This window comes from Ictalurus punctatus, chromosome 7, assembly GCF_001660625.3.
Source record: "Ictalurus punctatus breed USDA103 chromosome 7, Coco_2.0, whole genome shotgun sequence".
Lineage (NCBI taxonomy): Eukaryota > Metazoa > Chordata > Actinopteri > Siluriformes > Ictaluridae > Ictalurus > Ictalurus punctatus.
The window spans coordinates 33,717,045-33,740,450 of NC_030422.2; the positions used below are offsets into that span (position 1 = coordinate 33,717,045).

Here is a 23,406-nt window from a genome sequence, read left to right on the forward strand (position 1 = left end):
CTTCTGATAGTCCGCTCCCCTGTCTATCTGTCTCCATGTAGCATTTATTCTTTAATTTAGTAACAATAAACATAATTGGTGCCCTACGATTGAATGTCTATTGAACTGTTTATGTGTACCTGTCTGTCTGTGCATTTTCCTTTTAAAATCTATCTGTCTCCCATTCTGAAAGTCTGTGTATCTGTGTTTCTATCTGTGTGTGTCTATCTATCCATCTGTGTCTCTGATGCGTCTCTGTTTCTCTGTTAATCTCCCTTTAAAACAACGCCTTATTTGTTATAAAATGCTGTCAGTGACAGTTTAACACAGATAAAATGGCTTAGAAATAAAAACAAATCATAACTACAAGATTTCTACAAAAAAAACAAAAAACAAAAAAAACCCCTGGAATTAAAGTTTTTTTTTTTGGTTAGTGTTTAATTTCTTATTAACCCTCCTATTATGTTATAGATCAATGTGACCCATTTCCACATTTGAGATGTCTGAAATACTGGTTAATCTCTCTTATTCTCTTTGAAATTTTTGGACTTTACTCATTTAGGGTCATGAATTTATATGCAAACATTTATTCTTATGCCTAGTCTTGGACAAGCCATAATAAAGGTTTACTGTTTAAAGCTGTTCTTTGCTGTTTTTGTGTGTATTTAAAGTCATTTTGATCCATAACATAATGGCTGTAACTCTTTTTCCCAACATAATAAGAGGGTTAAAGTGAATGTGATGATTCTGTGCCGACATGAAAGAGCAGCTTGATTTAACAAAAAAAGAGAGAAAAAACTTGCAGAAAGCGAATTAACATTTTAATTGTCGAAGCATCACCATGTATTTAACGATTTCAGATATAATAAGAAACTCAAATCACCGCTTGAAAACAGTTAAATCGCACCGGTGTTTCTCTTTTTCTAATTACTTTTCACTATCAGCGACGCCATGTTGAAATGACGTCACGTATCCGTACCGTAGCGTTGCTGTGAATCAGGCATCACTAGTCGCTCGCGTGCGTGCAGTAGTCCGTGCAGTCGATAGCAGATCGGATCGATGTGCTTCACAGCGCGTGCAGATGCAGCGTCATTCTGCTCCGATGTTTGAATGAAAGTCGGTGGAAACGGGTCCGTGCGCGCGGAAGTTTAAACCGGATTCTCTCTCTCTTACACACACACACACACACAGACGGACACACCATGCCTGTATTTACCGGTACGCGCGCACACACCTTCTGTCTCAGCGGTTTTTACAGAATATCGGTGTGTGTATCTCGCTCTGTGTGTGTGGGGGGGACCGGAAGTTAGCATGAGAGCTAGCAGATCTGGGCTAGCCTAGCCCACACGGCAGAGAAGTATCAGTGTTTTATTTGACAGATGAAGTGTTTGAAACGTTTCCTAACATTTAACACGATCAGAGAATTCACGCGCGTGAGGAAACGGAAGTAATAAGTTGCCAGAGCGCGCGCTCGGGTTAGTGCATGAGTGAGTCAGTATGCTAGCTAGCTTCGCTAAGCTAACTCACAAGTGTAGCTCGGACGCTGAAAAATGATTAGTTTTTGTTTTTATACGGTTGTTTGTTTATGATTAATGTATGGTTGTGAAATGTAATGTTATTAATAGTGAAAAATATTATTATTAATAATAGTAAATCTTTCGGTCTGGTAGACGCCTAGTTAGCTAAACTAGCCTACTAGCTGTCTACCTAGCTTAGAGTAAACAGGAGGACGGTAACGGGAATAATACATGTGTGTTTATTATTGTATTTTATTATTGTTTTGATACAAAGGTTAGAAAGTAGTTTAAACGTGAAACGGAGTTAGCTAGCTGTGCTACATTAGCATCAGGGGGAAATCCGATGTTTTTCAGAAAATATAAACGGTAAGGGGTGAAGAGAGGAGTGAGGGCCAGACACACTCTCTAACTGTCGTTCATCTCACACACACACACACACACACACACACTCCACTTTATCATTCATCTCACACACTCCACTTTATCATTCATCACACACACTCCACTTTATCATTCATCACACACACACACACACTCCACTATCATTCATCACACACACACACTCCACTTTCATTCATCACTCACACTCCACTTTCATTCATCACACACACTCCACTTTATCATTCATCACACACACACACACACTCCACTATCATTCATCACACACACACACTCCACTTTCATTCATCACTCACACTCCACTTTCATTCATCACACACACTCCACTTTATCATTCATCACACACACACTCCACTTTATCATTCATCACACACACACTCCACTTTATCATTCATCACACACACACTCCACTTTATCATTCATCACACACACTCCACTTTATCATTCATCACACACACACTCCACTTTATCATTCATCACACACACACTCCACTATCATTCATCACACACACAATCCACTATCATTCATCACACACACACTCCACTATCATCACACACACACTCCACTATCATTCATCACTCACACTCCACTATCATTCATCACTCACACTCCACTTTCATTCATCACACACACACTCCACTTTCATTCATCACACACACACTCCACTTTCATTCATCACACACACACTCCACTTTCATTCATCACACACACACTCCACTTTCATTCATCACACACACACTCCACTTTCATTCATCACACACACACTCCACTTTCATTCATCACACTCGCACTCCACTTTCATTCATCACACTCGCACTCCACTTTCATTCATCACACACGCACTCCACTTTTCATTCAATTCATCACACACGCACTCCACTTTTCATTCAATTCATCACACACGCACTCCACTTTTCATTCATCACACACGCACTCCACTTTTTATTCATCACACACGCACTCCACTTTCATTCATCACACACGCACTCCACTTTCATTCATCACACACGCACTCCACTTTTCATTCATCACTCGCACTCCACTTTTCATTCATCACTCGCACTCCACTTTTCATTCATCACACACACACTCCACTTTCATTCATCACACACACACACTCCACTTTCATTCATCACACACACACACTCCACTTTCATTCATCACACACACACACACTCCACTTTCATTCATCACACACACACACACTCCACTTTTCATTCATCACACACACACTCTACTATCATTCATCACACACACAATCCACTATCATTCATCACACACACAATCCACTATCATTCATCACACACACACTCCACTATCATCACACACACACTCCACTATCATTCATCACTCACACTCCACTATCATTCATCACTCACACTCCACTATCATTCATCACTCACACTCCACTATCATTCATCACTCACACTCCACTTTCATTCATCACACACACACTCCACTTTCATTCATCACACACACACTCCACTTTCATTCATCACACACACACTCCACTTTCATTCATCACACACACACTCCACTTTCATTCATCACACACACACTCCACTTTCATTCATCACACACACACTCCACTTTCATTCATCACACTCGCACTCCACTTTCATTCATCACACTCGCACTCCACTTTCATTCATCACACACGCACTCCACTTTTCATTCAATTCATCACACACGCACTCCACTTTTCATTCAATTCATCACACACGCACTCCACTTTTCATTCAATTCATCACACACGCACTCCACTTTTCATTCAATTCATCACACACGCACTCCACTTTTCATTCAATTCATCACACACGCACTCCACTTTTTATTCATCACACACGCACTCCACTTTCATTCATCACACACGCACTCCACTTTCATTCATCACACACACACTCCACTTTTCATTCATCACTCGCACTCCACTTTTCATTCATCACACACACACTCCACTTTCATTCATCACACTCGCACTCCACTTTCATTCATCACACTCGCACTCCACTTTCATTCATCACACACACACTCCACTTTTCATTCAATTCATCACACACGCACTCCACTTTTCATTCAATTCATCACACACGCACTCCACTTTTCATTCAATTCATCACACACGCACTCCACTTTTCATTCAATTCATCACACACGCACTCCACTTTTCATTCAATTCATCACACACGCACTCCACTTTTCATTCAATTCATCACACACGCACTCCACTTTTCATTCAATTCATCACACACGCACTCCACTTTTTATTCATCACACACGCACTCCACTTTCATTCATCACACACGCACTCCACTTTCATTCATCACACACACACTCCACTTTTCATTCATCACTCGCACTCCACTTTTCATTCATCACACACACACTCCACTTTCATTCATCACACACACACACTCCACTTTCATTCATCTCACACACACACACACACTCCACTTTCATTCATCTCACACACACACACACACTCCACTTTCATTCATCACACACACACTCCACTTTTCATTCATCACACACACACTCCACTTTTCATTCATCACACACACACTCCACTTTTCATTCATCACACACACACTCCACTTTCATTCATCACTCGCAGTCTCCACTTTTCATTCATCACTCGCACTCTCCACTTTTCATTCATCACTCACACTCCACTTTTCATTCATCACTCACTCACACACCACTTTCATTCATGAGAGCTAACAGGACTGGGCTAGCCCAGTACTATACTAGTTCTTTCTTTTGTTCTACTTTCCTTCTTATCTGTTTTCTTTTCTTTTTTTTTCTTTCTTTTGTTCTTACCTTCTATGCACTCTTCTTTTCCCCCTATTTATTTTAATGTGTCTGTCTGTTTTTTCTTCCTTTAGTCGTTCCAGTATTTATATGATCATGTTTCATGCGAATCCTTAACAAGTTTTAAAAGGCAATTCATTAATCTAATATAATTAGTAACGCCTTAATTGGTATTAAAACGTCTTAAATCAGTTTTTCAAAAGTCTTAAAAATACAAAGATATGGGAAGTAGTATTTTATTCATCTTTTATTCTGACATTGAAATTTAAAATGATATAATTTTCCGACTGCCTCCTGCATTAACGGCACACAGATCAGGGGAACGGAACCAACAGCACAGTGAGTTTCAGCACCAGCTCTTCTCTCTGTAACGGTGTGTGTGTATAAAATTCCCCCACAGTGAATGTGAAGTGGGGTAAGGAGAAGTTTGAGGAGGTGGAGCTGAACACTGAGGAACCCCCGATGGTGTTTAAAGCCCAGCTGTTCGCTCTGACCGGAGTTCAGCCGGATCGACAGAAGGTCATGGTCAAGGGAGGAACGCTAAAGGTACAGCACTCACTCTCACACACATTAAAAATATATATATATATATATATATATATATATATATATATATATATATATATATATATATATAATATAAAAACATTCTTTTATGATGCTGTCATGCTGCTCTCTTTTTGAACTCTTTTTCTCTTTCTGTCTCTCTCTTTCTCTCAGGATGAAGAGTGGGGGAACATCAAGATCAAAAGCGTGAGTACGGCTGCCTGACATCTCTGAGGAAAGAGGAAAATAAGATTTTAGAGATTTAACGTCAAAGAACAAAATAAACTCAAGGAGGTGTGTGTGTGTGTGTGTGTGTGTGTGTGTGTGTGTGTAGGGAATGACGTTCCTGATGATGGGATCAGCAGATGCTCTGCCTGAGGAGCCGTCCGTCCGGCCGATGTTTGTGGAGGACATGACTGAGGAGCAGCTCGCTTCAGCTGTGAGGCACTAGTTTATTATTATTATTATTATTATTATTATTATTTCAGCTATTTCCTAATCCACTCTCCATATTACCTGTGTGTGTGTGTGTGTATAGATGGAGTTACCGTGTGGACTGACGAATTTGGGTAACACCTGCTACATGAACGCTACGGTGCAGTGTCTCCGCTCAGTGCCTGAACTCAGAACTTCTCTCAAGAAGTGTGTGCTAAATAATGCTTCATTACACAACTATAATGTACTGTGTGTGTGGAGGAAGCTGAGACGTTTACGTGTGTGTGTGCAGGTATTCTGGTGCGTTGAGATCCTCTGGAGCAGGCGCACCGTCTCAATACATCACAGCAGGTCAGTATGTGCGGAGCTACAAACAGTGCTGATCACTAATTTGTCAAATAGAGTACAGTACAATTTACAGGTGTGTGTGTCTATAGCTTTGCGTGACCTGTACGAGTCGATGGATAAAACTTCTTCCAGTATTCCTCCCATCATCCTGCTGCAATTCCTGCACATGGCCTTCCCTCAGTTCGCTGAGAAAGGAGACCAGGGACAGTACCTACAGCAGGTAAATACCTACTGCTTACACCCTGATCCCTACACCCTTACGCCGTAGTCCCTTACGCCCTGATCCCTACACCCTTACGCCGTAATCCCTTACGCCCTGATCCCTACACCCTTACGCCGTAATCCCTTACGCCCTGATCCCTACACCCTTACGCCGTAATCCCTTACGCCCTGATCCCTACACCCTTACGCCGTAATCCCTTACGCCCTGATCCCTACACCCTTACGCCGTAGTCCCCTTACGCCCTGATCCCTACACCCTTACGCCCTGATCCCTACACCCTTACGCCGTAGTCCCCTTACGCCCTGATCCCTACACCCTTACGCCGTAGTCCCCTTACGCCCTGATCCCTACACCCTTACGCCATAATCCCTTACGCCCTGATCCCTACACCCTTACGCCATAGTCCCTTTACACCCTGATCCCTACACCCTTACGCCATAATCCCTTACGCCCTGATCCCTACACCCTTACGCCATAATCCCTTACGCCCTGATCCCTACACCCTTACGCCATAGTCCCTTTACACCCTGATCCCTACACCCTTACGGCGTAATCCCTTACACCCTGATCCCTACACCCTTACGCCGTAATCCCTACACCCTTACGGAGTAATCCCTTACACCCTGATCCCTACACCCTTACGCCGTAGTCCCCTTACGCCCTGATCCCTACACCCTTACGCCGTAATCCCTTACGCCCTGATCCCTACACCCTTACGCCGTAATCCCTTACGCCCTGATCCCTACACCCTTACGCCGTAATCCCTTACGCCCTGATCCCTACACCCTTACGCCGTAGTCCCTTTACACCCTGATCCCTACACCCTTACGGCGTAATCCCTTACACCCTGATCCCTACACCCTTACGCCGTAATCCCTACACCCTTACGGAGTAATCCCTTACACCCTGATCCCTACACCCTTACGCCGTAGTCCCCTTACGCCCTGATCCCTACACCCTTACGCCGTAATCCCTTACGCCCTGATCCCTACACCCTTAGGCCGTAGTCCCCTTACGCCCTGATCCCTACACCCTTACGCCGTAATCCCTTACGCCCTGATCCCTACACCCTTACGCCGTAATCCCTTACGCCCTGATCCCTACACCCTTACGCCGTAATCCCTTACGCCCTGATCCCTACACCCTTACGCCATAGTCCCTTTACACCCTGATCCCTACACCCTTACGGCGTAATCCCTTACACCCTGATCCCTACACCCTTACGCCGTAGTCCCCTTACGCCCTGATCCCTACACCCTTACGCCCTGATCCCTACACCCTTACGCCGTAATCCCTTACGCCCTGATCCCTACACCCTTACGCCATAGTCCCCTTACGCCCTGATCCCTACACCCTTACGCCATAATCCCTTACGCCCTGATCCCTACACCCTTACGCCCTGATCCTTACGCCCTGATCCCTACACCCTTACGCCGTAATCCCTTACACCCTGATCCCTACACCCTTACGCCATAGTCTCCTTACACCCTGATCCCTACACCCTTACGGCGTAATCCCTTACGCCGTAGTCCCCTTACACCCTGATTCCTACACCCTTACGCCGTAATCCCTTACACCCTGATCCCTACACCCTTACGCCGTAATCCCTTACACCCTGTTCCCTACACCCTTACGCCACAAGCCCTTATGTCCTGATTCTTACCCCTTATGCCATGATCCTTTACACCCTGATCCCTACACCCTTACATTATAATCCCTTGCAGTTTACGCCCTATCCCCCCCCCCACTTGCGCCATAATCCCTTACACCTTGATCCCTACCCCTTAGGCCATAATCCCTACACTCCAAACCATACATCCTAAAGGGCCAACAGGTAAATAATCGCTACACCCTGATCTCTACACTTTATTCTACACCCTGAATAACTCTCAGCGTGTGTGTGTGTGTGTGTTCAGGATGCCAATGAGTGCTGGGTCCAGTTGATGCGTGTTCTCCAGCAGAAATTAGAATCTCAAGAACCTGAAACTCCCATGGAGGTACGCTAGTTACATGGTTTATGAAATTAGATTGACAACAGGAAGTGATTTAAAATGTGTCTCATGAATAAAAATGTTGTGTTCCTGATTTACAGACAGGTGACGTTGACGGCGGAGCTGCAGCTTCATCCGCAAAAAAGAACTTCATTGACCAGTTTTTTGGGTTGGAGTTCGACACTACGTATCCTTTATGATCCGCAAACGCTGATTCCCATGAACAGTGACAAGGTTTATGTATACACTGTACGTGTGTGTGTATGTGTGTGTGTGTGGCTCTTTAACTCGTGCATGTACAGAATGAAGTGCACAGAGTCCGAGGACGAGGAACCCACCAAAGGTACAGAGAGCCAACTGCAGCTCAGCTGCTTCATCAACCAGGAGGTCAAATATCTGGCAACCGGCCTTAGATTGGTGAGAATGAAAAGGGGGAAATTCTGATTGTTCAGAAGGTGTTATTAATTTTCTATAACAGCAGTAACACACTACCATTTCTGTATCGTAACAATGTATTCACACGGACTTGGGTGTGCTATTATGGGAAAATAATCAACTTTAGGGTGATACCAGTGACTGTGTTTTACCACTCTTTATTACTATTATTATTATTATTATTATTATTATTATTATTTTCTAATAAAACATTTTTTTCTTTCTTCTTTGACTGTTCCTGTTAATATCTTTATTTCTCTCCTAATCCAGAGACTTCAAGAGGAACTAACGAAATTTTCTCCACGTCTACAGCGAGACGCTCTCTATTCGAAAACGGTACTACACAGCATAAGGCAACTCGGTTTGTTTGTTTGTTTGTTTGTATGATGCTTTTTACAATAAATAAATGTTTGTTTATTTGTCCGTTTCAGTCTAAAATCAGTCGTCTCCCGGCGTATCTTACTGTTCAGATGGTTCGCTTCTTCTACAAAGAGAAGGAGTCTGTTAACGCCAAAGTCCTCAAGGTGAGAGTCAATGTTATTTTTGGATCTGAACAAATAATCCCAAGGATGTGTTTCATGCTGGATAAGTGTGTTTGTTCTGTGTTGTGCAGCATCTTGGGGGTTATGAGGTCCGGCTCTAGCCCAGGACTTTTCGTTCTGCAGCTAGGACTATATTAACAAAACATATATCCATATATGATTTTAATTATGTATGTTACTGTGCTATCATTTTTGTATTAGACTAAATGTTATATAGTAACAAAATACCCCCACACACTGCAGTTCCTGCCCAAAATGCCCCCACGACCAATCAGACTGCAGTTCCTGCCCAAAATGCCCCCACGACCAATCAGACTGCAGTTCCTGCCCAAAATGCCCCCACGACCAATCAGACTGCAGTTCCTGCCCAAAATGCCCCCACGACCAATCAGACTGCAGTTGCTGCCCAAAATGCCCCCACGACCAATCAGACTGCAGTTCCTACCCAAAATGCCCCCACGACCAATCAGACTGCAGTTCCTGCCCAAAATGCCCCCACGACCAATCAGACTGCAGTTCCTGCCCAAAATGCCCCCACGACCAATCAGACTGCAGTTCCTCTACATTAACAAAACATATATAGGTGGTGATGCTTGTCTATGTGACTTATCATTTTTGTATTAGACTAAATGTTATGTAGTAATGTTAGACCACTGTAACCCTGTTACTACTGCTGCTAGTCGTCTGGTACTAATTTAGAAGGAACGAGCAGATGTTGGTGGACTTGGGAGGTCTTAGCCTGGCTCTGCTGTGTGTTTGTGCGTGTAGGACGTGAAGTTCCCCCTCATGCTGGACGTGTATGAGCTGTGCACTGCTGAGCTTCAGGAAAAAATGGTGTCTGTGAGGTCCAAGTTCAAGGACATGGAGGACAAAAAGCTGGAGAAACAGCAGCAGAAGGTAAGCTTTCACACACTCGCCCATCCTCTCCATGTGTACTGAGGACACGAGTTCCGATTCTCCTCATTTCTGCTCCACAGATCAATAAGACGGTCGAGGCTCCAAAAGAAGTGAAATACGAAGACTTTTCATTTCCTGACGGTGTGTATATGTAGACTTTTCTATGTGAACGATAATGAAAACACAGTGAATGATGAGATAAGTGAGATAACATCTTATTGGTGTGCAGATCTGGGCTCCAATAATAGCGGTTACTACGACCTGCAGGCTGTTCTGACACATCAGGGCCGCTCTAGCTCCTCTGGGCATTACCTCGCCTGGGTCAAGAGGAAAGAAGGTGAGGAGGGTGTTTATGCTGTTTACACCTCTCTATATCTCTAAAGAAAAGAAAATAAACATTTTAGTGCCTATTAAACTGACACAAACAATTCCCACCCAAATTTCCCACTCATAACCAATTAGACCACAGTTCTTGTATAGAATAGGCGACAGCCACAAAAGACAAACCCACATCACTGATTTTTATATATTTATTTTTAACGGACTCTTGTAGATGAGTGGGTGAAGTTTGATGACGATAAGGTGAGCGTGGTCACGCCGGAGGACATCCTGAAGCTGTCGGGAGGCGGAGACTGGCACATCGCCTACGTGCTGGTCTATGGGCCGCGGCGTCTCGAAGTCATGGAAGAAGAGCAGAAACAATAACACACACACACACACACGTGTTCTTTACCGCCATCTCCGAGCACTGTCTGCGTAAGATGTGCAATAAACCCCGGTGTCTTTCAAACCCCACCTCACGTCACGTCAGCGTGGTCTCTGCAGGAGCTGCCTCCGACTCCGAGGCAGCTGCAATGTGTATTTGCGTTCTGGTTTTGGATTTTTTTTTTTTACTTTTTTTAAAGTAGTAGTTTCTCCATCATGTCCATCTCATAATCTGCAGATTGTGACTGTAATCTTGGGCTGATTGATGGAAGAGATGAGATTTAGAAAGGTTAATATTTCCTAAACATTTTATATATACACTTTTTTTTTTTTTTTTTTTTTGTCGTGACATCAATAAGACAAATGAAAATTTCCCGATTTGCTGGGTGATAGCAATTAGTACGATAAATAACTCGCCTTACAATTATGACGCCGTACGAAACTAATTCGTGCAACGCTAAAGGTCGTGAAAATATAGCACTGGAATGTAAACGGATCGACCAATAGCAAACACCTAGCGCACCAGGGCTACTGTTTTTTCATCCTACGTTAGCAAGTTTCTATCTCACTAGTTATCTAACTAACATTAGCACTTCGCTAATTTGGCAAGCTAAAAAAAGTTTATTGGTGATGTCGTATGATTTGGTTGATCAAATTTGATTCGGTTTGTTTGCTAGCTATATATAATATATTTTTTTTTTATTTGTGCCACTAGATTTTTGGATTAAAATTTTCCAGAAACTTATGAATTTGAACTTTTGATTATTGTTAGAGCAGAAAGTGCGAGTTCGGATTTTATGAAGAGATTTAAGCGTAAACATTTCAAATGCGAGTGGCACAAATGTGTTTTGTTCGTTTATTTAGGAGCTGCCTTCTGACTGAAACACAAATCAGTACACGGGTAGGACGATGCCGGCTTACGCATCCCGTAGCCCAAGTCTAATCTGGAGCAGGTTTGTGGTGATAATTCCTAAAATTTGTATCACAGTTTACAGTGTTATATCTATAAAACAAAACACTTTTTAAATGGACTCAAATTGGTGCAGAATCAGAAGGACTGACTATAAATGACACACAAGCTATTGGTCAGGAGTCCGCGATGGTAACTGCGGGCCTCGTTGATCAGGTTATTTAGTAAAGCTTTCTTTAGTAGTGTTGATTGTTCCGTTTGTTCTTGTAAAACAACAAATTTCCACCAAATTGAAAAGTTTTGCTGAATTTGTTCATGAACAATCCGCTGTGAGTTACCGAGCACAGCCGATTTACACTTAGCCACGCCCACTAAACATTTTCAGAGAGCCGAAAGAGCACCTCCTACACGCGGTATGAGTAAAAATCTCAGCCACCCACTCTCTTCCTGCGTAAAGGGTGCCATTACTTTTTGATATCCTGAATGAATCACTTCCTTTGCTTATACAGGTGCACCTCAAAAAATGTTAATATTGTGGAAAAGTAAAAATTTTTTTTCCTGTGATCTAATAAAAAAAGCTTTCATATATTCTAGATTCATTACACAAAGTGAAATATCTCAAGACTTTTTTTGTTTGAAGCTCGATGATTATGGATTACAGCTCACAGAAATCAAAACCCCAGTATCTCAAAGTATCAGAATAAAGAACTTATAATACAGAAATGTCGACCGGAGAAGACTCTGATCAGATCATTAACTCCAAACAGCTGTGAAGTTTTCCTGAGGCTTTAATCTCGCGGTCTGGTTCAGTACACACACACACACACAATCACGGGGAAGATGAAAGTAAATGCTGCATTTCATTTGGAAATCAAGGTTCCAGAGTCTGGAGGAAGAGTGGAGAGGAACAGAATCCGAGCTGCTTGAAGTCCAGTGTGAAGTTTCCACAGTCGGTGATGATTTGGGTTGCCATGTCATCTCCCGGTGTCGGTCCAGTGTGTTTTCTCAAGTCGAGAGTCGATGCAGCGTCAACCAGGACATTTTAGATACTTCATGCTTCCACCTGCTGACCAGCTTTATGGAGACGCTGATTTCCTTTTCCAGCAGGACTCTGCACCTGCCCACAGTGCCAAAACTTCTAGTAACCGGTTTACTGACCGTGGTGTTACCGTGCTCGATCGTCCAGCCGACTCGCCTGACCCGAACCCCATAGAGAATCTACGAGAGACACCAGACCCGACAATACAGACGAGCTGAAGACCGCTATCAAAGCGACCTGGACCTCCAGAACACCTCAGCAGTGCCACAGACTGATCGCCTCCATACCACGCCACACTGATGCAGTAATTCCTGCAAAAGGATTAAAACCCTGACCGAGTATCAGTGCATAAATTAACATACTTTTAATCAGGTCCACATTTCCGTATTATAAATTCTTTATTCGAATATACTGAGATACTGGATTTTTTGATTTCTGTGAGCTGAACTATTGAAATCTTTCACTTTGTGTAATGTAGAATACCTGAAAGTTCAACTTTTTGAATTAAATTACAGGGATAAAATGTACTTTTCCATGATATAAATTTTGAGATGCACCTGTATGTAAATGAATGTTTTTGCCTACAGATGAACTGGATTACCGGTACTCCACTCGGAGTAAACTCTTTGAAAAACGAGACCCACTGCGCAACTGATTATCAAAACATGCCTTAAAGGGACACTTCGACTATGTTTCAGGGAAACTGTATAAAGACATGCTATGACGTGGTAGCGCTAAACTCCTAGCGTCTCGAACCGTTTTAAAAGTATGGACTGTGTTTTTCATTTGTGCTTTGTGCATTTTCCATTCATTCGTTTCCGACCGTGCCTGCAACCAAGCATCGACGTGAACACTTCTCGGTTTAAATTATTGACTGCTGGCTTTTTCGTAAAAATATGTGATCCAAACACAATAAAATGATGCAGATGGTATTGAACCGTGCTAATGCAACACGACTGATGTTTATTTGTAAATACATCAAATATGTACAAAAGACTAAAAGAAGGGTTGTACAGAATGACGCTAATCTGCTTGGAGCATAGTGTTAACAAAACCCCTTATTATTTACTAGCAGTGAGCTCGGTGTTAAACACGAGGAGCGCATAACTCAGTCACCTCTGTTACAATACTCTCAGTCCCACTCGCACTAGGGGGAACTGTGTAAGCTAAGATTTACGGTTAGCACTGTGCTAAACGAAGTCCTGCTTTAGCGCTCATGTTTCACTGAAGCCCTGCGCGATGCTGGCAAATCCGGCAACGTTCAGCGCCGTCACCAGGCTCTCCATGGTGGCCTGGGCATCCTCTCGGTCTTGCCAGGATACCAGCATCATTTTGGCCTGAAGCTCCACGTCGTCGCTGTCCGCTTCGATCTCACGAATCTCCGCCTCCTTCACGTCGAGGTGAGGGGCGAGCGTCTTCCACTGCGCTCCCAGCTTCTTGGCGATTTCGTCCATCTGACTGTTCGTCACCAGTTTGCTCTGAATACTCGGGCCTGAGGCGGAGAAACACGCCAAGTCGGCTTTATTTTACATACATGATTACTGCCTGAAAAAACTTCTACACAGAACAGAACTTTAAAATATCAAAAGCTCCATCTGGAGGAATTTATTAGCCAGAATTCTTACTCAAAAACAATAAAAAGTCAGTGGTTTGTAAACAAACAATTTTTTTTATTTGTCTTAAAAACCCCACAAAAGAAGAACCATCAACACAAAATTTTACTTTATATATAAGCCTATGAAAAAAATTGTATACTATTTATGAACTATATGATAATAAAATTCTTTTTCCCCTTAACCAAATCTGAATATCTGACAATGTGTCACTTTTAAGCCTGATTTTAACATTTAAACAAACAAACAAAAATCAATACTGTTACAATTTGACAAAACATTTAAGTCCCAGCTTCTACATTCTTGAGCACGAATTACACCTCGTTTTAATTGTTTTCTTTTGTGATTGTTGTGGCCAAAAATGTTTGGCTTTTTTTGTGGTAAACTACTCGAGAAGGTGACGTATCGATTACACAAAATTGTTTTGCACGCTCTCTCTCAGTGATGTTTGTTGGTAAATGATTCCTTTTAGCTGTACTCATGTTCTACGCACGTGTATCGATGAGGTCACATGACACGCCTCAGCCCGAACCTGCAGAAAACCTACCGTAATTCAGAAAAATTTCACAGCGTTTCCGACTAATATATATATATATATATATATATATATATATATATATATATATATCTCACACTTCTTTTATTTACCGTAACTGATTATCTTAAAATATATATATTTGTAATTCAGGATTTACATTTTTTAAGCCTAAACAAACTAATCTTAAACAATTGTTAACACTACGTGAGCAACTGTTATTAAAAAGGAAACAAAAAATTTTAAGAACAATAAAAAGTCCAAATCAAATTTATTTTGATAAAAAAAAATATTTGAGCTATTACATGCTATTACAAAAACACAAATAATAGTAATGTTAAAAAACCAACAATAATCTGGTAAAAATATGAAAATATTACATTTCTGGATTTTAAATTTCAAAGCCAAATAAAAATCCTTAAAAAAATTAAATAAATAAATGTTAATGAGAGTTATTACATCTTGGGTGTATTTTTTAAATTGATCAGATTTTTTTCTTCTTCACAATTTCTCTTGCTTTCATTTAATTATCTGATTATTTTAAGCTGAAGCTTTTTCAGGGTCAATATCGTTTCCACCATAAATAAATAAACAAACAGACAAACGAGTAAATAAATGTGTTGTGCATTTTGTGTAAATTCAGCTTTCTCTGAATCGCTCCTTGAGCCCGACATCGTCTTAAAATACTTCTATTTTTGATCTTTTTTGTAATAATTTACTCAAAGAGTCTGTGCGGATTATTAAGACATTTTAAACCCTGAGTGAAAAGTCTGTAAAGATCATGATGTTATACACAGTGGAGTGGGGTGTGGCCATACTGTAAAAGACCACGCCCATCTCCGGATAAAGGGATTGAACAGAAGATCTTTGCAGTGGAGTTAAACCACGTTTCCCCTTCGACACCCGCCTACAGTTTATTTATATTTCTGTATGGTCTAGGTGAAGGTGTGTGTGTGTGTGTGTGCGCGCTCACTGTCATTGCTCTCCTTCAGCAGATTGTCTCCGTTCTCGTCCTCCTCCTCTCCGGTCTTTATCTCCTCAGACGGGATGTCCTTCTGTTACAAAACAACAAAAAAAACAGAAATTAAGAGGGGAAAACAAACACAACATAAAGGAAAATGTGTGTGTGTGTGTGTGTGTGGAGAAGTAAAAAGTGTGTGACTCACAGGCAGCTCCTTGGCCAGTTTGATCACCATGTTCTCCAGATAATCCTCCAGACTCTTGAACTGCTGATTGGTGGGCTGGAAGAAGTGCGGACTGCGGCGTGAGAGGAGACGGAGAGCGCGCCAACCGTAATTCGAGTTCCTCACCACTCTGAACACACAGAGTTTTAACAGAATTATGGCATTATTAAGTAAGAAAGTAAGAAAGAGCCAGGCAGGAAGAGGGCAGGAAGGAGAAGAGAGGCGGACAGGAAGAGGACAGGAAGGGGAAGAGAGGCAGACAGGAAGGGGACAGGAAGGGGAAGAGAGGCAGACAGGAAGAGGGCAGGAAGGGGAAGAGAGGCGGAGGGGAAGAGGGCAGGAAGGGGAAGAGAGGCGGAGGGGAAGAGGGCAGGAAGGAGAAGAGAGGCGGACAGGAAGAGGACAGGAAGGGGAAGAGAGGCAGACAGGAAGGGGACAGGAAGGGGAAGAGAGGCAGACAGGAAGAGGACAGGAAGGGGAAGAGAGGCAGACAGGAAGAGGACAGGAAGAGGACAGGAAGAGGACAGGAAGAGGACAGGAAGGGGACAGGAAGGGGACAGGAAGGGGACAGGAAGGGGAAGAGAGGCAGACAGCCTCGTATAATATTGAAGTTTAACATGATGTGAAATATTAGTATGAAGTGAAATAACATCAACACCACAGAGACACAATATCCATAAACCCTGAATCAGAATTTCAGGAAATAATTAGAAATAAAAGGAGATCAGATCCACATGACTGAAGTGCACTATGTAGTGAGCATGTGTGCGTACTTGTACTGATCCTCCACCATGTTGGCCGGGTCAGCCTGCTCGATGGCCTCCTCAAAAAACTCCTCCAGCGATGGCATGAACTCCCTTCAGTCACACACACACACACACACACACACACACACACACACACACACACACACGTGTATATATAAGTAACATAAGCGTTTACTGGAAATAATATTGTTTAGATCACGAGGTTTAAACCATGATCCGTGTTCTCTATATCCGTAGGACGCGTGTAAACGTGAACACACCTGCTGTCGGACCTGCACGCCTCCATGTTGTCAGGATTGAGGTTCCACAGTCGTGTCAGTTCATTACTGAGATCCAGAGAACGCGTGGATTATTATAACGGGCTTTACAGTGAATGGCATTGCACACACTGAAGAGTCTGATCACACCAGGAAGTGTTTTTTTACCTCATCAATTCTAATGAAATCTCTCGGAAATGAAAAGAAAAATAACACCAGGTAACGAGTTTGGTTCTTACTTTCCCATGAGGAGTTTGCGCTCTGGCCCTTTACCCAGGAAGTCCTCGGGCGCTGCTCGCTTCCTGTAGGGCCGCTGAGGTTTAGTCTCTGTAGTCCTGAGAGAGAGAGAGAGAGAGAGAGAGAGAGAGAGAGAGAGAGAGAGAGAGAGGGAGAGAGATGCAATAGATTGTACTATGTACACATGTTCGTTCTAGTATGTTGGACTGTGTTTATGATGTTTAGGAGACGATCCCGTATAGCTTTAGCTAGCTAACAAAAACCTCTTCTAAACGAAGAGCAGTCTTAACTTTCACCGCTGCCTTCCACCATGTGGAGAAATGACAACGTGAACATTTGAAATGACCACGTAAACCTTTGATACTCTACCTCTCTTTGACGAAGCTTGGACAGCCCTCGTTCTTCCAGCCGTTCCAGTTTTCTTCCGTGTTTAGAATGTGCTGTCGATGGAGTCACATGATCAGATTAGCCCACCGGATTGATTAGAACATTCACAGAGCAGAAGATTTTATCTGTGATTTCATCTAGTGTCAGTAAAATACAGTGCTAATGGAAAATTCCGGACCGTAACGTTGTAAAGCAAAGTGTTCTCTTCACACGATGGGATTTTATTAGAGACGACGAGCCGAGAGAAATCTTACCTCCACCATGGTAGCAAACTTCTCACCATCGGGCGGAGTTTCTCTGAGTAACTTCACAGGGAAAATCAAACACGTTAATAGAGTATATAATGGGAACTAGAGCTGTTACAGGAATGACACACTGATGGTGGGATAACCATCCAGCCTGGTGTGACTGACAGACCGATAGAGAGGAGGGGAGAGAATAATACAGGAACGACAAGAGAAAGGAATCAACAACAACAAAAAAAAAAAAGAGTCAGGCAGGAGGGGGGCGGGGGAAGAGCCAGGCAGGAAGGTACAGATTAATATACACATCAGTATGTACATTATACAGGAGAATAGTATCGCCTCTAGGACTCTAACCTGATATACGAGCTTAGTGGTCTCCTCCATCCAGGACGTCTGATCATCATTGAGAACACAATTGGAGCTGAGAGAGAGGGAGGGAGAGAGAGGGAGGGAGGGAGAGAGAGGGGGAGAGATATTGACGGAAACAGTGGAAATAAATTAGCACATTCTGTCCCGAACAGTATGAACGGGTCATGTGACTGAGACCTGTTAGCGTTCTCAGTTTCTCACCTTTTGAACTTGACCTGACCCTTGAGGTACTGGAAGAGGATGAGGTACTGCAGCAGGATGTGACGTCTGAAGTTACTGTCACTAAGCTGCAGATCCATTAGCTACACACACACACACACACACACACACAAACACACAGTTAGTCAGGAACTCCAGCAAGGTGGCGATGTTTCTGAATGGTTATGAAGTATTTAACCCCACTCTATATTTAACACTACATGGTGCACCTTCTCGCTGGTTAAGAACTTTGCAAAATAAACATGTTCCCCTCCGGCCGTGTGCAGGTCCTCCCGCTTCCTCCTGGAGGCCTGAGTGTCATCCAGCTTAAAGCTCTTAAACACCGCCAACGTCTCGTCCGAGTACTGAGGAGACACAGGACTGCTGGGTTAATACTGAACATACCACAGACTCAGATCAGATTCCATTAAATCCAGCAGTGATCGGATCCTGACAGGAGGAGACATCGCCCTGTGTACGCACCTTAATGAAGGTCATCCAGGAGAACTTGTCGTAGCACTGTACCGGGTTCCTGAAGTAATCCTGCAGCATCCAGAACTTCCTGTACAGGTTGTAGTCTATCGGAATGGAGCTAAAAGCACGCCCCCACACACACACACACACACACACACACACACACACACACACACACACACACACACACCATTCAGGATGAAAACTAAGACGAGATGGAAAGCGTGCTGTTGAAATGCAGAGATCATTCCTCACCATGGAGCAGGTGTGTCTTCATCACCCATTTCTCCTTCTTCCATCCCGTCCTCTTTAACCTCAGAGCTCTGGGAGAAGATCAACAGATGTGATTAATAACATATCTACATTTTAAGAGTTAGTGTGTGTGTGTGTGTGTGTCTGTCTGTGTGTGCGCATGCGTGTACCTGCTGTCCGAGCGTGCTCTCCTGCTCGTTCTTGTTAAACACTGTGATGTTCTCCAGGTTAAACTGACTCTGAAGATTCAGACCTGAAGACGGGGTAAGAGGCAGGTGTGAAGAATAAGAGCGGCATGCTACGTATAATTACCGTTTTTATGCTAGTATTGGTGCGAACAATATTGAAAAGCTTATAAGAGGAAATGGAAATAAGACAGACAGAAAAGAGAGAGAGAGACAGGAGTCTGGAAGGAAAATGGAGACACTGGAAAACTACGACTCCGGTGTAGCTTTATTCTCAGGGCTGGAAGATGTAGCTCCACAGGTTTTCTTCTAAGATTGCCCTGTGTTCGGTTTCCTAACCGTGATGCCACCACCACCACCACCACCACCACGCTTCACGCTGGGGTCTCATCAGTACCACACTTCCATAAATTCCAGCTTAAGGTCATCATCTCGCATCTGAGCTGTGGAGCTCTCCAGCTCCTTCAGAGGTTTGTTCTCTGACTAATCCCTTGGTGGACAGCCTCCTCTAGGCGGAGGCGGAGTCACTGTCACGCCGTTTTTCTTTCCATTCTTTTAACAACGGATTTAATGTCACTCTGCCCCATGTTCAAAGTTTGGAATATTTATTTATTTGTTTTAATACCCAAACCCTGATTGTTGCTTTTCCAGAACTTGTTTTGAGCTCTCCTTGGACTTCTTGATGCTCTTAACAAACACTGGGTGTATTTATATAGAGATCACGTGACACTTTAATCTCAACTCCATTCAGCTAATCACGACGCCTCTCATGGCGATTGGTAGAGATATTTCACACTATAAGGAGGCGTGAATATTTATGCAAATTAGAACTTTTAACTGTTTCATTTGTAAAACAATTTCACAAACGATACTGATTTTTCCCAACGCTTTCATATTATGGGATGTTTTATGTAGATTTGCGATATAAAACCCATTTATATTTATATAAAGTTCATTTCAGTTCCAGGTTGTAACTCTACAAAAATGTGGGAAATCATGAGTCTCAATATGCTGCCCCCCCACCCCCGAGATACTGTGCTCTCTTTATTACAGTTCAAATGTTTTTTTATTTATTTTAAAAATGTTTTTCTAACAAGACATTAAAGTATCATTGAACATTGGGTTTTTAAAAAAACAAAAAAACAAAAAAGAAACAAACCTATAAATGGAGAAACATCACATATCGAAGAAATGCCTTTCAGAGTCTTGATATGATTTTTTTTCGTTCATATCACCCCCACCCTCTAACTGGAAGTGGAGGGGGCAAATACTTATGTGAAACAGAAATGTCAGCGTTGACGAGGTGAGAAGCAGCACAGCGTTTAAACGAATCCTTACCTGATTTCTCAGACAGAGGGAAGAGACGAGCGAGGAAAAGCTGAATCCTCCCGCAGAACACTGTATTCTGGGATTTGGACAATCTGCGCAGGAGATCTGTGTGGATACACACACACACACACACACACACACACACACACACACACACACACACACCTCGTTTCCTACATGTACACATCCTGCTACACACGAGACGCCACAGCATTAACAGTCCAGTGTTTTATTTTATATTCAGCTCTTACCGTTGCACATCCTCAACAAATAGTTCTTCCCTGCTGAGTAGAAGGAACTCTGCACACACAGACACCGACAAACCACACGTTAACATGGAAACCTGCCACCTCAGCGTGTCTACAGAGACGACATGCATCTCTCACACACACACACACACACACACACACACACACACACACACGAACGAACTCACGGATTTCCACGTGGAGACGTTCTCCTCGACAAACGAGAAGATTTGATCACACTGGTCCAGAGGGAGACAGTCGAGAACGTCACCGAGCAACAGGAACGGAGTGCTGGCTGAGCAGATACCTACACACACACACACACACACACACACACACACACACACACACACACACACAGAGTACATAACACACAATAAAACTAATAATCGCTGTTCTTTTCTCTCTCGAAGTTAATAAGACAAAAAAAAACAAACCCTCCTCTGTCCTGAAGATGTAGGAAAACTTACAGTTACGTCTTTACCTCAGACTGTTACAAAGCTCTGACACTGGAGACTCCTTCCATCAATGTTACATAAACAAATCTGCTCAGTAAGTACAGATTTAGGTCTAGAGCGTCCTCTGTACACTGTGAACGAGACGTTACTATAGAAACGGTAACGCATCATTAATATAAACTTGCTACTACTGTCCGAGCTTCTCTTACAGAGACCTAAAATCAACACCTCCTCTTCTGACCAATCACAGTCCAGAACTCATACCGCGAACTCGTGTGTTTTGATGCGGTTTCTCGTCTGCACTGTATCGTGCGAGAAGTGACGTTCGTTCTCACCCTCGGTGACGCCGCTGATGCTGATGGAAATGAGAGCGAGATGATCCTCCACATCTGCATGCTTCACCTAAAGGAGAGAGAGAGAAAATAAACGATGAACTTTACGGATTATTATACGAGGTCCACACACGTAATGTAACGTGTTATCAATAGCGTATATGGTTTTATATGGTCCTAATTCCTGCCGTACCGCCTACTGTTAAACACCTGGGGGTAAATAAACACTGGTTTACAGTCATAGCACAAGAAGAACTGAGATGAAACTCACAATCTGTTCCTCCAGAACGCCACGCAGTGACTGGTCCAGAGTGCTCTTCTTCTCCGCCTCACTGAGAAAATATGAGGAAAAACATTATGCCTAATTCATACTCATGAAACACTCTTACATTTTTAAAAAAACAACCCATTGTAATTGATTTTTTATACCGTTAAAGGTCCTTAGTGTGCTAAAAATAACTCTGCACTATGAAAACCCCTATATCTGATATAGAGAAGGGTCTTTAAGGGTCCTAGGTGTAACATTAAAATCCATCTCACATTGTGCAGATCAATAATGACATACTTTCCAGAGAAATTATTAAAAACGCCCATCAGCAGTTTGCAGTTTCGGGTCTCCAGCGCATTCCTGGTGGCAGCCTGCACAGACAAATATCAAGATGAATATCTTTATTTATTTATCTTCAGCTGAGTACAGAAGACTAGACGTTTCCAGATTACTTAAATCCCACAAACTGTGCGTATTGATGTTTGAGTGTTAAATAACAGAAATAAAAACCCACATGTTAAATACAGGTAGATGAGAGGAAGGAGAAACATTAAACTGAATACACATTCATCATCTCTAACAAATAACTACACACACAGCAACACTCTTATTCTCCTGTTTAGCTCGTCAGCTCGTTAACAAACCCCATAGTCATTTAAAATAAATAAAATCCGAAGAGTATTCAGACTTTACACACACACATTGTTCACTCTCTTGGCTCATGGTTCTGTTACAACTGCCAACACCGGGAATATAAATAATATAAATAAATCTCACTGAAGTTACACACTGATCTTAAACTCACAACATCAACACATAACTTATCCTAACCTCTTTAAAATTAATAATAACTCAAAAACATTTACCGTGAATTTATCTCTCGCTTCTATCAAATTGAACACAACCGGCGCCATCTTTGTTCTCTCTTGTCGCCAAAACGCCTTCGCTATTTTACTTCCGGCTGCCTATTTTGCACTTCCGGTTCGTGAGAAAATGGCGACGGTCGCCCAGCAGAGGCTGATGTCGAGTTGTAGAAACCTCACCACGTTCAACACACAAATTAATCCACAAAACTGTTACATTTTTTTTATTTATTTACACAAGCGTGATTTTTAAACCTTAGAGGATTCAATGTGTTTGAATAATAAACGATTTAATATGTTTTAATGCCTGAGAAACGACAAAAAAAATGTGAAAACAAACCAAATAATAAAAAAAAGAGCTATGAGCGATCTCTACAGCTTTGACCTCACAAAAACTGAAGAATGCATGAATAAACACAAGCACACT

General features: G+C 42.6%; 2 protein-coding genes across 2 annotated transcripts; one reads left to right on the forward strand and one right to left on the reverse strand.

The window, feature by feature from the left end:
* Positions 1 to 972: 972 nt before the first annotated feature.
* On the forward strand, positions 973 to 13,729 carry usp14 (ubiquitin specific peptidase 14 (tRNA-guanine transglycosylase)). Its single transcript, XM_047156552.2, has 16 exons — positions 973 to 1,197; positions 5,108 to 5,253; positions 5,428 to 5,460; positions 5,588 to 5,692; positions 5,792 to 5,895; positions 5,981 to 6,039; positions 6,126 to 6,256; positions 8,176 to 8,256; positions 8,352 to 8,437; positions 8,553 to 8,667; positions 8,956 to 9,021; positions 9,117 to 9,209; positions 9,996 to 10,124; positions 10,205 to 10,265; positions 10,354 to 10,461; positions 10,678 to 13,729. Exons 1-16 carry the CDS (start codon positions 1,182 to 1,184, stop codon positions 10,827 to 10,829), a joined length of 1,485 nt encoding a protein of 494 aa, XP_047012508.1. The 5' UTR covers positions 973 to 1,181; the 3' UTR covers positions 10,830 to 13,729.
* thoc1 (THO complex 1) lies at positions 13,706 to 23,103 on the reverse strand. The gene is made up of 21 exons (XM_053681201.1): positions 22,983 to 23,103; positions 22,414 to 22,487; positions 22,120 to 22,180; positions 21,852 to 21,918; positions 21,247 to 21,365; positions 21,062 to 21,110; positions 20,820 to 20,915; positions 19,467 to 19,549; positions 19,300 to 19,367; positions 19,054 to 19,162; positions 18,801 to 18,935; positions 18,574 to 18,674; positions 18,358 to 18,424; positions 18,013 to 18,063; positions 17,741 to 17,811; positions 17,374 to 17,469; positions 17,138 to 17,203; positions 16,884 to 16,967; positions 16,093 to 16,240; positions 15,900 to 15,981; positions 13,706 to 14,270 (listed from the first exon to the last, which is right to left on the reverse strand). The coding sequence occupies exons 1-21, from the start codon at positions 23,028 to 23,030 to the stop codon at positions 13,993 to 13,995; spliced, it is 1,953 nt and encodes a 650-aa protein (XP_053537176.1). The 5' UTR covers positions 23,031 to 23,103; the 3' UTR covers positions 13,706 to 13,992.
* Between the last annotated feature and the right edge of the window lie 303 nt (positions 23,104 to 23,406).